This window comes from Ranitomeya variabilis, chromosome 4, assembly GCF_051348905.1.
Source record: "Ranitomeya variabilis isolate aRanVar5 chromosome 4, aRanVar5.hap1, whole genome shotgun sequence".
In the NCBI taxonomy this organism is placed as follows: domain Eukaryota; kingdom Metazoa; phylum Chordata; class Amphibia; order Anura; family Dendrobatidae; genus Ranitomeya; species Ranitomeya variabilis.
In genome coordinates this window covers 388,880,627-388,896,716 of record NC_135235.1, presented here as the reverse complement: position 1 = coordinate 388,896,716, position 16,090 = coordinate 388,880,627, and the positions used below count along the sequence as shown (strand labels likewise).

The following is a 16,090-nucleotide window of genomic DNA, read 5'->3' as shown; positions in this document are numbered from 1 at the left end:
CTGAGGCCGGCCTCCCACTCAGCGTATGTAAATACGGTCCGTTTTTTACGGCCGTAATACGCAGAAAAGTCCCCAAAATAGTGATCCGTATGTCATCCGTAGGCAGGGTGTGTCAGCGTATTTTGCGCATGGCATCCTCCGTATGTAATCCGTATGGCATCCGTACTGCGATATTTTCTCGCAGGCTTGCAAAACCGACATCTAATGGATTTATGTGCTCAAATGTTCGTTAAAACATATATACAGTATATATATATATATATATATATATATATATATATATATATATATATATATATATATATATCATTGAGACACATATATATATATTCTGTATTTATATTTAATTCAGCGCGATATATGTGAAAAGCCGGTAATTCAATTGCCGGCTTTTCATTTCTCCTTCCCAAACCCGACAGGATATGAGACATGGTTTACATACAGTAAACCATCTCATATCCCTTTTTTTTGGCATATTCCACACTACTAATGTTAGTAGTGTGTATGTGCAAAATTTGGGCGCTGTAGCTGCTGAAATAAAGGGTTAAATGGCGGAAAAAATTGGCGTGGGCTCCCGCACAATTTTCTCCGCCAGAGCGGTAAAGCCAGTGACTGAGGGCAGATATTAATAGCCAGGAGAGGGTCCATGGTTATTGGCCCCCCCTGGCTAAAAACATCTGCCCCCCAGCCACCCCAGAAAAGGCACATCTGGAAGATGCACCTATTCCAGCACTTAGCCTCTCTCTTCCCACTCCTGTGTAGTGGTGGGATATGGGGTAATGAAGGGTTAATGTCACCTTGCTATTGTAAGGTGACATTAAGCCAGATTAATAATGGAGAGGCGTCAATTATGACACCTATCCATTATTAATACAATAGTACGAAATGGTTAAGAAAACACACACACACATTATTACAAAGTATTTTAATGAAATAAAGACACATGTTGTTGTAATGTTTTATTAGACTCTTAATCCATCTGAAGACCATCGTCCTGAAACAAAGTTAAAAAAACAAACAACAATATTCCATACCTTCCGTCGTTATGTCCCATGATGTAAATCCATCTGCAGGGGTTAAATAATTTTACAGCCAGGAGCTGTGCTCATATGAACTCCAGTGTGGGAACTTTTCCAAGGCTCCAGTTCATGAGGACATCCAGCAGAGGGCGCCTCACCGCAACTCAAGGTAACTACAGATCACCCAGCTTTCCTTTCAGTACCCGGGGGTTTACAGGCACAAGCGAGTGCATTAGCATGTTACTAACATTAGTAGTGTGGAATATGCAAAAAAAAAGGGGATATGAGATGGTTTATTGTATGTAAACCATGTCTCACATCATGTCGGGTTTGGGAAGGAGAAATGAAAAGCCGGCAATTGAATTACCGGCTTTTTTATAGAACACTGCTGCGTATTTCTCGCAAGTCACACTGCTGGTCCGTGTGTAATCCGTATTTTTCTTGCCCCCATAGACTTTCATTGGAGATTTTTTGCGCAATACGGTGACAAACGCAGCATGCTGCAATTTTGTACGGCCGTAGAAGACCGTATAAGGCCGGCCTCACACTAGCGAGTTTTACGGACGTATGAGCGCATAAACTACGTCCGTAAAATACGCATTACACACGGCCCAATGATTCTCTATGGCCCAGCTCCTATCTGCCGTATATTATGCATCCATAATATACGGTCTTGTACAGCAGTAGAAAATCGCAGCATGCTGCGTTTGTCACCTTATTGCGCAAAAAAATCGTCAATGAAAGTCTATGGGGCGAGAAAAATACGGATTACACACGGACGAGCAGTGTGACTTGCGAGAAATACGCACCGGTGTTAGTGAAAAGCCGGTAATTCAATTGCCGGCTTTTCATTTCTCCTTCACAAACCCGACAGGATATGAGACATGGTTTTACATACAGTAAACCATCTCATATTCCTTTTTTTTTTTGCATATTCCACACTACTAATGTTAGTAGTGTGTATGTGCAAAATTTGGGTGCTGTAGCTTGTAAAATAAAGGGTTAAATGGCTGAAAAAGTTGGCGTGGGCTCTCGCGCAATTTTCTCCGCCAGAGTGGTAAAGCCAGTGACTGAGGGCAGATATTAATAGCCTAGAGAGGGTCCATGGTTATTGGCCCCCCCTGGCTACAAACATCTGCCCCCAGCCACCCCAGAAAAGGCACATCTGGAAGATGCGCCTATTCTGGCACTTGGCCACTCTCTTCCCACTCCCGTGTAGCAGTGGGATATGGGGTAATGAAGGGTTAATGTCACCTTGCTATTGTAAGGTGACATTAAGCCAGATTAATAATGGAGAGGCGTCAATTATGACACCTATCCATTATTAATCCAATTGTATGAAAGGGTTAAAAATACACACACACATTATTCAAAAGTATTTTAATGAAATAAACACACAGGTTGTTTTAATATTTTATTGCTCTCTCAATCCACCTGAAGACCCTCGCTCTGAAAACTAATAAACCAACAATATACATACCTTCCGATGATCTGTCACGTCCCACGAAGTAAATCCATCTAAAGGGGTTAAATCATTTTACAGCAAGGAGCTGTGCTAATGCACTCGCTCGTGCCTGTAAACCCCCAGGTACTGAAAGGAAAGCTGGGTGATCTGTAGTTACCTTGAGTTGCGTTGAGGCGCCCTCTGCTGGATGTCCTCATGAACTGGAGCCTTGGAAAAGTTCCCACGCTTGAGTTCATATGAGGACATCCAGCAGGGGGCGCATCACCGCGACTCAAGGTAACTACAGGTCACCCAGCTTTCCTTTCAGTACCCGGGGTTTACAGGCACGAGCGAGTGCATTAGCACAGCTCCTGGCTGTAAAATGATTTAACCCCTTCAGATGGATTTACTTCGTGGGACATAACAACGGAAGGTATGGAATATTGTTGTTTGTTTTTTTAACTTTGTTTCAGGACGATGGTCTTCAGATGGATTAAGAGTCTAATAAAATATTACAACAACATGTGTCTTTATTTCATTAAAATACTTTGTAATCATGTGTGTGTGTTTTATTAACCTTTTCGTACTATTGGATTAATAATGGATAGGCGTCATAATTGACGCCTCTCCATTATTAATCTGGCTTAATGTCACCTTACAATAGCAAGGTGACATTAACCCTTTATTACCCCATATCCCACCGCTACACAGGAGTGGGAAGAGAGTGGCCAAGTGCCAGAATAGGCGCATCTTCCAGATGTGCCTTTTCTGGGGTGGCTGGGGGCAGATGTTTGTAGCCAGGGGGGGCCAATAACCATGGACCCTCTCTAGGCTATTAATATCTGCCCTCAGTCACTGGCTTTACCACTCTGGTGGAGAAAATTGCGTGGGAGCCCACGCCAATTTTTTCCGCCATTTAACCCTTTATTTTACAAGCTACAGCGCCCAAATTTTGCACATACACACTACTAACAGTAGTTTGGAATATGCAAAAAAAAAGGGATATGAGATGGTTTACTGTATGTAAACCATGTCTCATATCATGTCGGGTTTGTGAAGGAGAAATGAAAAGCCGGCAATTGAATTACTGGCTGTTCACTAACACCGCTGCGTATTTCTCGCAAGTCACACTGCTGGTCCGTGTGGAATCCGTATTTATCTCGCCCCCATAGGCTGGAGTCACACTAGCGAGTTTTACGGACGTATGAGCGCAGAAAATACGTCCGTAAAACTCACCAAACAAACGGCACAATTATTCTCAATGGGTCTGGTCCTATCAGCCGTATATTACGGCGACGTATTATATGGCTTTCTACGGCCGTAGTAAATCGCAGCATGCTGCGTTTGTCAGCGTATTGCGCAAATAATACGCCAATGAAAGTCTATGAGGGCGAGAAAAATACGGATTCCACACGGACCAGCAGTGTGACTTGCGAGAAATACGCAGCGGTGTTAGTGAAAAGCCAGTAATTCAATTGCCGGCTTTTCATTTCTCCTTCCCCAACCCGACAGGATATGAGACATGGTTTACATACAGTAAACCATCTCATATCCCCTTTTTTTTTTGCATATTCCACACTACTAATGTTAGTAGTGTGTATGTGCAAAATTTGGGCGCTGTAGCTGCTAAAATAAAGGGTTAAATGGCGGAAAAAATTGGCGTGCTCTCCCGCGCAATTTTCTCCGCCAGAGTGGTAAAGCCAGTGACTGAGGGCAGATATTAATAGCCAGGAGAGGGTCCATGGTTATTGCCCCCCCCCTGGCTACAAACATCTGCCCCCAGCCACCCCAGAAAAGGCACATCTGGAAGATGCGCCTATTCTGGCACTTGGCCACTCTCTTCCCACTCCCGTGTAGCGGTGGGATATGGGGTAATGAAGGGTTAATGCCACCTTGCTATTGTAAGGTGAAATTAAGCCAGATTAATATTGGAGAGGCGTCAATTATGACACATATCCATTATTAATCCAATTGTTTGAAAGGGTTAAAAAACACACACACACATGATTAAAAAGTATTTTAATGAAATAAACACACCGGTTGTTTTAATATTTTATTGCTCTCTCAATCCATTTGAAGACCCTCGCTTGGCAAAATAATAAACCCACAATATACATACCCTCTGATGAACTGTCAGGTCCCACGAGGTAATCCATCTGAAGGGCTTAAAATATTTTACAGGCAGGAGCCCTGCTAATGCAGCTGTGCTCGTGCCTGTAAGCCCCGGCGAATGAAGGTAATGTAGGTCAATGACCTATAGTTACCTTCAGTCGCGGTGATGCGCCCTCTGCTGGATGTCCTCATATGACCTGGAGCGTGGGAAAAAGTTCCCAGGCTGCAGTTCATGAGGACATCCAGCAGGGGCGCATCACCGCGACTGAAGGTAACTATAGGTCATTGACCTACATTACCTTCATTCGCCGGGGCTTACAGGCACGAGCACAGCTGCATTAGCAGGGCTCCTGCCTGTAAAATATTTTAAGCCCTTCAGATGGATTACCTCGTGGGACCTGACAGTTCATCAGAGGGTATGTATATTGTGGGTTTATTATTTTGCCAAGCGAGGGTCTTCAAATGGATTGAGAGAGCAATAAAATATTAAAACAACCGGTGTGTTTATTTCATTAAAATACTTTTTAATCATGTGTGTGTGTGTGGTTTTTTTAACCCTTTCAAACAATTGGATTAATAATGGATAGGTGTCATAATTGACGCCTCTCCATTATTAATCTGGCTTAATGTCACCTTACAATAGCAAGGTGGCATTAACCCTTCATTACCCCATATCCCACCTCTACAGGGAGTGGGAAGAGAGTGGCCAAGTGCCAGAATAGGCGCATCTTCCAGATGTGCCTTTTCTGGGGTGGCTGGGGGCAGATGTTTTTAGCCACGGGGGGGCCAATAACCATGGACCCTCTCCTGGCTATTAATATCTGCCCTCAGTCACTGGCTTTACCGCTCTGGCGGAGAAAATTGCGCGGGAGCCCACGCCAATTTTTTCCGCCATTTAACCCTTTATTTTAGCAGCTACAGCGCCTAAATTTTGCACATACACACTACTAACATTAGTAGTGTGGAATATGCAAAAAAAAAGGGGATATGAGATGGTTTACTGTATGTAATCATGTCTCATATCCTGTCGGGTTTGGGAAGGAGAAATGAAAAGCCGGCAATTGAATTACCGGCTGTTCACAGATACCGCGCTGAATTAAATATAAATACAGAATATATATATATGTGTCTCAATGACATATATATATATATATATACTGTATATATGTTTTCCCGAACATTTGAGCACATAAATCCATTAGATGTCGGTTTTGCAAGCCTGCGAGAAAATATCGCAGTACGGATGCCATACGGATTACATACGGAGGATGCCATGCGCAAAATACGCTGACACACCCTGCCTACGGAGGAAAAACGGATCACTATTTTGGGAACATTTCTCCGTATTACGGCCGTGAAAAACGGACCGTATTGTCTTACGCTGAGTGTGACTCCAGCCATAGACTTTCATTGGCGATTTTTTTGCGCAATACGCTGACAAACGCAGCATGCTGCGATTTTCTACGGCCGTACAAGACCGTATATTACGGATGCGTAATATACGGCAGATAGGAGCTGGGCCATAGAGAATCATTGGGCCGTGTGTATTGCGTATTTTACGGACGTAATTTATGCGCTCATACGTCCGTAAAACTCGCTAGTGTGATGCCGGCCTGAGACTGCGCACTGCCAGGATTATTTAGAGGCGCACACCGCAGCACGCTGCCAGCTATACCCTACCCACATTGCAGCCTAGGACACAAACTAGATCCTCTGCGCATGCGCTCCCAGGCGTACACTGAACCCGCTTTTAGATCAGCACGTCGCTTCTTTCGGCCATCTTGAGTGATGGCAACCGCTGCGTCGTTCTGTCAGAGGGTTTCATCTCGCGGTCTCCTGGCCGCGGCTGGTGACGTCACTTACCAGCATTGACTGCTGCCTATTATATGTGCGGGAGTGACAGGTAGCGTCTATCTCTGCATGCCGTCACCCGTGCCCAGTCATGGAGGCTGTATTGGGAAGGGACTCAGCTGTGCGTGCACGGGGAATGCTTGGTATTCCAGTAGGACCGTCAGGGAGTGTGGAGCCAAGCTGAGGGCGCTGTAGAAGCGTCATGGGCATCCGCTGAGGGTGGTAGTGGCCCCAGCTGGTGCACAGGAGAAGGGGAGACGAGTGGGTGCGGAGTCTGTACTATATAGCTGGGAGTGTGGATGGAGAGTGTACAGGAAAGGGCACAGTGGTCACAGCGCTGAGTGTGGCTGGGGTAGAGGGTACCGTGCTGAGCACACAGCTGTGGACAGGTGGGTGCGGAGTCTGCACTATATAGCTGGGAGTGTGGATGGAGAGTGTACAGGAAAGGGCACAGTGGTCACAGCGCTGAGTGTGGCTGGGGTAGAGGGTACCGTGCTGAGCACACAGCTGTGGACAGGTGGGTGCGGAGTCTGCACTATATAGCTGGGAGTGTGGATGGAGAGTGTACAGGAAAGGGCACAGTGGTCACAGCGCTGAGTGTGGCTCGGGTAGAGGGTACCGTGCTGAGCACACAGCTGTGGACAGGTGGGTGCGGAGTCTGCACTATATAGCTGGGAGTGTGGATGGAGAGTGTACAGGAAAGGGCACAGTGGTCACAGCGCTGAGTGTGGCTGGGGTAGAGGGTACCGTGCTGAGCACACAGCTGTGGAGAGGTGGGTGCGGAGTCTGCACTATGTAGCTGGGAGTGTGGATGGAGAGTGTACAGGAAAGGGCACAGTGGTCACAGCGCTGAGTGTGGCTGGGGTAGAGGGTACCGTGCTGAGCACCCAGCTGTGGACAGGTGGGTGCGGAGTCTGCACTATATAGCTGGGAGTGTGGATGGAGAGTGTACAGGAAAGGGCACAGTGGTCACAGCGCTGAGTGTGGCTGGGGTAGAGGGTACCGTGCTGAGCACACAGCTGTGGACAGGTGGGTGCGGAGTCTGCACTATGTAGCTGGGAGTGTGGATGGAGAGTGTACGGGAAAGGGCACAGTGGTCACAGCGCTGAGTGTGGCTGGGGTAGAGGGTGCCGTGCTGAGCACACAGCTGTGGACAGGTGGGTGCGGAGTCTGCACTATATAGCTGGGAGTGTGGATGGAGAGTGTACAGGAAAGGGCACAGTGGTCACAGCCCTGAGTGTGGCTGGGGTAGAGGGTACCGTGCTGAGTACACAGCTGTGGACAGGTGGGTGCGGAGTCTGCACTATATAGCTGGGAGTGTGGATGGAGAGTGTACAGGAAAGGGCACAGTGGTCACAGCGCTGAGTGTGGCTGGGGTAGAGGGTACCGTGCTGAGCACACAGCTGTGGACAGGTGGGTGCGGAGTCTGCACTATATAGCTGGGAGTGTGGATGGAGAGTGTACGGGAAAGGGCACAGTGGTCACAGCGCTCACAGCGCTGAGTGTGGCTGGGGTAGAGGGTACCGTGCTGAGCACACAGCTGTGGACAGGTGGGTGCGGAGTCTGCACTATATAGCTGGGAGTGTGGATGGAGAGTGTACAGGAAAGGGCACAGTGGTCACAGCGCTGAGTGTGGCTGGGGTAGAGGGTACCGTGCTGAGCACACAGCTGTGGACAGGTGGGTGCGGAGTCTGCACTATGTAGCTGGGAGTGTGGATGGAGAGTGTACGGGAAAGGGCACAGTGGTCACAGCGCTGAGTGTGGCTGGGGTAGAGGGTGCCGTGCTGAGCACACAGCTGTGGACAGGTGGGTGCACTGTGTAGGGCAGCTCAGAGCCCCTGCAGGACTGGCCCAGGTCACACCAAGGCCACATCTAGGACAGAGAGGCAGCACTCCCAGTGATCGGGGTGGAGGGCTCGGTCGGTGCTGGTTCCTATGGAGCTGCCATCAGACTGCAGCGGGTAAAGCGAGAAACTGCACTCTAATCAGTGTGGGAAATGCTCCAAACACAATTTATCATGAATTACTTTCCACCACAACAGGTAGAGGAGAAGATGGCAATGGTTCAGGTAGAACACCCTACATCAGTGGCCAGATAATCCAGGGGTCCCCATGATGCAAACCTGGAAACTATCCAGTAATTCTTGCATATAACTGAATAATTTACGTGAACAATAAATAAATTGTGCTTGAAGCATTTTTCTGTGCTCTTTGGTGAGCAGTATCTAATTTTAGGCTATGTGCCCATGTTGCGGATTCGTGTGCGGATTTTTCCTCCCCGTTTTTGCAAAATCCGCAGGTGAAACGCACTGTGGATTTACCACGGATTTCCTGCGGATTCCTATTGAAGAACAGGTGTAAACCGCTGCGGAATCTGCACAAAGAATTTACATGCTGCGGAAAATACAACGCGTTTCCGCACGGTATTTTCCGCAGCATGTACACACTGGATTTCGTTTTCCATACGTTTACATGGTATGTACACTGCATGGAAAACTGCTGTGAATCCACAGTGGCCAATCCGCTGCGGATCCGCAACGTGTGCACATAGCCTTATGGTTTCTTACCGTGTATGCGTGGATTTTTCTGCATTCCAAAACAGTGATGGGTTCATTCCCTTCCTATGATATTGACCTGGGAGTATCTGAAATAAGGACATTCCATGTGGACAGATGAGTGCTGATAATCTCGCGTCCAGTGCTGCAGAATACATTGCTACTAAATATATGATGGGAAATAAGACACTTGTGCAAGGTGGGATAATTGCCACTGTACCAAGTATAAGGAAAGTTGTGGGCAAAATACAGTTTTGGATATCCTGGCAAACAGAAGGCTGATTTAGGCTATGTGCACACGCTGCGGATTTTGCTGCAGATCCGCAGCTGTTTCCCATGCGTTTACAGTACAATGTAAACCTATGGGAAACGCAATCCGCAGTGCACATGCTGTGGAAAAAAACGTGCGGAAACGCAGCGGTTTACATTCCGCAGCATGTCAATTCTTTGTGCGGAATCCGCAGCGGTTTTACACCTGCTCCATAATAGAAATCTGTAGGTGTAAAACCGCAGTGGAATCTACACAAAAACCGCTGTAAATCCGCAGGAAAAACGTGTTTTTTTTTGTGAGTTAATGATATGCTCGTGCCCCGGGGCGGCCAGTGGGGGGTCTTCATGTGGTGCTATGCTTAGGTATTCATAATGCAGACTGCTGACAGGTCACTGATCCCTCACTGACCTTCCCCATATTTTACATCATAACTGTACATTCTCCAAAAAAAAAAACCTTCTGCATGCAGGTGCTGGCCGTGGTACCTGCTCTGCAGTATAATTTCATGTTTACTATCCTGATAATAACAGCTAACGGTGTATATAGAGGTGATCCGATAGCTGATATTACGCAGGCTAAAGAAGAAGAAAATTACTCCTCCAAGGTGGCGCCACCCTCGCTATTGGCGATTGCTGGTACTGCGCAGTCGCGGGCTGTGCCATCCTGGAGGAGGACATTTTTATTCTTCTCTAGCAAGGTGGCACCACCTGTGTAATAGCAGCTACAGGGTCACTTCTATATACACCGATAGCTGCTACTACGCAGGTGGCACCATTTTAAACTGTATTTCTTTGTACTGTCTGAATAACATCAAGCACAATTATCAGGACAGTACACATGCGATTATGCTGCAGAGCAGGTGCCATGGCCGGCACCTGCCTGCAGAAGGGTTTTTTCTTCAGTATGTACATATTATATTTATGCTGTAAACTATGGGGCAGGTCAGGGAGGGATCAGTGACCTGTCAGCAGTCTGCACTATGAATGCCTCATCGGAGCACCACATCAAGCCCCCCCCCCACAGGCCGCCCCGAAGCACGAGCATATCAATAACTCAACACTGAAAATTAAGATTAAGAAATAGCCACAAGATGGATTTCACCAACCAAGGTATAATTTTAATAAGTATAACGGCGCTTACCTGACACTGTCTGTAGGTTACTGTGCACAATCCTGCTGATAGGTTCCCTTTAAGGAAACACCTGTAATTTTTTGGGCTTAAAGCACCTTTTTAACCTCTTTCTGACATCGGACGTACTATCCCGTCGAGGTGGGGTGGGCCCGTATAACCACCGACGGGATAGTACGTCCAGCGTGATCGGCCGTGTTCACAGGGGGAGCGCGGACGATCGCGGCCGGGTGTCAGCTGACTATCGCAGCTGATATCCGGCACTATGTGCCAGGAGCGGTCACGGACCGCCCCCGGCACATTAACCCCTGGCACACTGCGATCAAACATGATCGCAGTGTTCCGGCGGTATAGGGAAGCATCGCGCAGGGAGGGGGCTCCCTGCGGGCTTCCCTGAGACCCCCGGAGCAACGCGATGTAATCGCGTTGCTCCGAGGGTCTCTTACCTCCTCCTCCCTGCAGCAGGCCCAGATCCAAGATGGCCGCGGCATCCGGGTCCTGCAGGGAGGTGGCTTCACTGCGCCTGCTCAGAGCAGGCGCCGGGAAGCCTCCAGGAGTTATGCACGTCAGATCGTGTAAAAAAAAAAATATATATATATATATATATATATATATATTGTTCCTATAAATACATTTCATTATCTAAATAATAAAAAAACACAAATAAAAGTACACATATTTAATATTGCCGCGTCAGTAGCGACCCGACCTATAAAACTGTCCCACTAGTTAACCCCTTCAGTGAACACAGTAAAAAAAAGAGGCAAAAAACAACGCTTTATTATCATACCGCCAAATAAAAAGTGGAATCACACGCGATCAAAAAGACGGATATAAATAACCGTGGTACCGCTGAAAACATCAACTTGTCCCGCAAAAAACGAGCCACCATACAGCGTCATCAAAGAAAAAATAAAAAAGTTATAGTCCTCAGAATAAAGCGATGCAAAAATAATTATTTTTTCTATAAAATAGTTTTTATCGTATAAAAGCACCAAAACATTAAAAAAAAGATATAAATGAGATATCGCTGTAATCGTACTGACACGAAGAATAAAACTGCTTTATCCATTTTACCAAACGCGGAACGGTATAAACGCCTCCCCCAAAAGAAATTCATGAATAGCTGGTTTTTGGTAATTCTGCCTCACAAAGATCTGAATAAAAAGCGATCAAAAAAGTCACATGCCCGAAAATGTTACAAATAAAAACGTCAACTCGTCCCGCAAAAAACAAGACCTCACATGACTCTGTGGACCAAAATATGGAAAAATTATAGCTCTCAAAATGTGGTAACGCAAAAAATATTTTTTGCAATAAAAAGCGTCTTTCAGTTTGTGACGGCTGCCAATCATAAAAATCCGCTAAAAAACCCGCTATAAAAGCAAATGAACCCCCCCTTCATCACCCCCTTAGTTAGCAAAAAATTAAAAAAATGTATTTATTTCCATTTTCCCATTAGGGTTTGGGTTAGGGTTAGGGATAGGTTTAGGGTTAGGGCTAGGGTTAAGGCTACAGTTAGGGTTGGGGCTAAAGTTAGGGTTAGGGTTGGGGCTAAAATTAGGGTTAGGGTTTGGATTACATTTACGGTTGGAATTAGGGTTGGGATTAGAGTTAGGGGTGTGTCAGGGTTACCTTTGGGATTAGGGTTAGGGATGTGTTTGGATTAGGGTTTCAGTTATAATTGGGTTTTTTTCACTGTTTAGGCACATCAGGGGCTCTCCAAACGCGACATGGCGTCCGATCTCAATTCCAGCCAATTCTGCGTGGAAAAAGTAAAACAGTGCTCCTTCCCTTCCGAGCTCTCCCGTGCGCTCAAACAGGGGTTTACCCCAACATATGGAGTATCAGCGTACTCAGGACACATTGGACAACAACTTTTCTCCTGTTACCCTTGGGAAAATACAAAACTGGGGGCTAAAAAATAATTTTTGTGGAAAAAAAAAATAATTTTTATTTTCACGGCTCTACGTTATGAACTGTAGTGAAACACTTGGGGGTTCAAAGCTCTCACAACACATCTAGATGAGTTCCTTAGGGGGTCTACTTTCAAAAATGGTGTCACTTGTGGGGGGTTTCAATGTTTAGGCACATCAGTGGCTCTCCAAACGCAACATGGCGTCCCATCTCAATTCCTGTCAATTTTGCATTGAAACGTCAAACGGCGCTCCTTCCCTTCCGAGCTCTCCCATGCGCCCAAAGAGTGGTTTACCCCCACATATGGGGTATCAGCGTACTCAGGACAAATTGTACAACAACTTTTGGGGCCCAATTTCTTCTCTTACCCTTGGGAAAATAAAAAATTGGGGGCGAAAAGATCATTTTGTGAAAAAATATGATTTTTTATTTTTACGGCTCTGCATTATAAACTTCTGTAAATCACTTAATGGGTCAAAGTGCTCACCACACATCTAGATAAGTTCCTTAGGGGGTCTACTTTCCAAAATGGTGTCACTTGTGGGGGGTTTCAATGTTTAGGCACATCAGGGGCTCTCCAAACGCGACATGGCGTCCCATCTCAATTCCAGTCAATTTTGCATTGAAAAGTCAAATGGCGCTCCTTCGCTTCCGAGCTCTACCATGCGCCCAAACAGTGGTTTACCCCCACATATGGGGTATCGGCGTACTCAGGCCAAATTGTACAACAACTTTTGAGGTCCATTTTCTCCTGTTACGCTTGGTAAAATAAAACAAATTGGAGCTGAAGTAAATTTTTTGTGAAAAAAAGTTAAATGTTCATTTTTATTTAAACATTCCAAAAATTCCTGAAAAACACCTGAAGGGTTAATAAACTTCTTGAATGTGGTTTTGAGCACCTTGAGGGGTGCAGTTTTTAGAATGGTGTCACACTTGGTTATTTTATATCATATAGACCCCTCAAAATGACTTTATGAGATGTGGTCCCTAAAAAAAAAATGGTGTTGTAAAAATGAGAAATTGCTGGTCAACTTTTAACCCTTATAACTCCCTAACAAAAAAAAATTTTGGTTCCAAAATTGTGCTGATGTAAAGTAGACATGTGGGAAATGTTACTTATTAAGTATTTTGTGTGACATATGTCCGTGGTTTTATTGCATACAAATTCAAAGTTGGAAAATTGCAAACTTTTCGCCAAATTTCCGGTGCAAACCACCCTTGGGGGTAAAGGGGTTAACATCTTTTTCAATTATTTGGTGTCTTGTACTGGTGTTTTCCAGATTTATTTTTCTTTTAACTCCATTTAGCAATTAAGAAACCAGTACCAGTTTTTCAAGCAAAAACACTTAAAGGGAACCTGTCACCCCGTTTTTTGAAGATGAGCTAAAAAAAAGCGTTAAATAGGGGCAGAGCTGGGCGTTACATTAGTGTCTTTTGTGTGCCTTTATTACCATATGCGCACGCGCGGAATCCTGCGGCCATTTTCCTGAAGCCCCGGGCAGCAGAGCGCTCCATCTGCGCACGCGCGGCCACAGGAAAGATGGCCGCGCCCACCGGTAAACGGCTGAATAGCGCAGATCGCGCTCTTTTTCATCTCCTGGGCAGTGGATATTCTCTGTTGGACATGCGCACACCACTACGCCAACGGAATGATAAGCCTGATCTGGGGGAGAAACAGCGCTGTCACCACGCCCATAGGACCAGACCAGCGTGAGTGACAGCAGAAAACGGCGACTTTACAAAGGTATTTCAGCAGCATAGGTGGGTAATAAAGGCACACAAAAGACACTAATGTAACGCCCAGCTCTGCCCCTATTTAACGCTATTTTTAGCTCATCTTCAAAAAAGGGGTGACAGGTTCCCTTTAAAAGAGATGAAGGCAGGGCCGGACTGGCAATTCTGGCAAATGCCAGAAGGGCCTGTCTGGTTGTGGGCTGCCTTGTCTGCTAAGTTGTTAAAAGAATCGATGTTCTCAAGACGCCCATACTGTTAAGAGTTGTAACGGAGCACAAAGTTGCTGACTCACTTACCCCAGCATGCCTCGGGTATCATTAGAAATATTGGTCATGCAGTAAATCTTCCTTTCCTCCATCAAGGGGAATATTAGTAATATATCCCATCTAGTACTTGGGGACAGGGACAACATGGGCCTGTGTGATTTCAAATGCCAGGGCTGAATTTCATCCCCAGTCCGTACCTGGATGAAGGCCTGGGGTCTTCTGAGCCTACCCATTTATTTGTAAAAGTAAATAGTGTTTTCCGAGCAGAAAATGCTTGAAGATTGGTCATGTCACTTGTTTAACCATTTGATGTTTTTGGGAAACTTGAAGTGGTTATATGATGCTCAAAAGACTGAACATTTAACCCCAAGTCTTTCACTCTTTTCAGCGTTTAGCTCTTTTTCAGGCGGGTTTTGGAGTAGATCCGCTTGAAGTCATGTACACATAACCCTTATGGTGTAGTAATAGGATGTCTTCCTGTCACAGGGTAGTTATGACAGCTCTAACTAGCAAGTAAAATCATGGTCCCTGGAATATTCTATCACAGAGCCCGAACAGTGAGATTCTCCATCAACTTTTAAGAAAGTTTTGACCCCATCTCACAAAATGATGGCAAGAATGGGCTGCAGTACCAGTCCAGTGTTGTGAACCCCTCACAGAGTTTCTCGGCAGTCACGCCCTGGCCACCCACTGTGGGGGTATTTGCAATTTCCTGTACAGAGAATGGCCACAGTACCACTCTGCAAGGACAGATTGTGACCAGATGACAGTGCAGAACCATCATTCTCAGAATCCCACCATTTGTGTATTATAGCGTGCTGTAGGGGTATGTTCCCACGGTCAGTAATCGGCAGCGCTTTGGACGCAGCACATGTCTGCTCTGTCCAAAGTGCTGCCGGCATTTGTATGCGCAGTGATTCTGCATGTGTTCATTGAACCGTGCGGAATCACCGCTCCCAATACACTGGAAGGGTGATATTTTGCGGAGACTAAGCGTCTCCACAAGATAAATAGACATGCTGCTGTCTGGAAAGACGTGCCGCATGTCCGTCTCCGCAGGGAAACCGCGGGTGTCCATGCACGCATAGTGGAGATGGAATTTCTTGAAATCCTATCCACTATGCTGTAACATCTGGCCACTGCGGGTTGGACGCTGCGAATGTACGCAGTGTCCAACCCGCAGCGTTTACATGGGAACATACCCTAAGGCAGATTATTATTATTAATTGTTATAGCGCCATTTATTCCATGGCGCTTTACATGTGAGGTGCAGTGTATATATAATAAAAAACAAGTACAATAATATTAAACAATACAAATCACTACTGATACAGGAGGAGCGAGGACCCTGTCCCCGAGGGCTCACAGTCTACAAGGGATGGGTGAGAATACAGTAGGCGAGGGCAGAGCTGGTCGTGTAGCGGTTTGGTGGTTACTGCAGGTTGTAGGCTTGTCAGAAGAGGTGGGTCCTCCGGTTCATTTTAAAGGTTTCCATGGCAGGCGAAAGTCTGATATGTTGGGGTAGAGAGTTCCAGAGTACGGGGGATGCGAGGGAGAAATCTTGTATCCGAATGTGGGAAGAGGAGATAAGATGCGAGTAGAGAAGGAGATCTTGTGAGGATCGGAGGTTGCGTGCAGGTAACACGGATGGCACATGGATGAAAATATAATGAAGATTATATATAAAGCTGCTTGTCCTGGTGATACATTCTTTACTGATTCACTAATTATTGTCACAATGGTGTCCTAAATTATTATACCCATAAATACTTGAGTTATTGTACCACAAAATT

General features: G+C 46.0%; 1 protein-coding gene across 5 annotated transcripts in view; it reads left to right on the top strand.

Annotated features, from left to right (window-relative positions):
* The first annotated feature begins 6,355 nt into the window (after nt 1-6,355).
* LOC143767177 (uncharacterized) overlaps nt 6,356-16,090 on the top strand; it is an 81,275-nt gene continuing 71,540 nt past the window's right edge. For 4 of the 5 annotated variants that reach the window (XR_013213678.1, XM_077255272.1, XM_077255269.1 and 1 more), the window contains exon 1: nt 6,356-6,478. Coding sequence is in view for 3 of the 5 variants with exons in the window: in XM_077255272.1 (XP_077111387.1) it covers nt 6,462-6,478 (17 nt within the window). In the remaining 2 variants the exon portion in view is untranslated. The remainder of the gene's footprint in view (nt 6,479-16,090) is intronic. The other variant, XM_077255271.1, reaches the window with a different exon arrangement.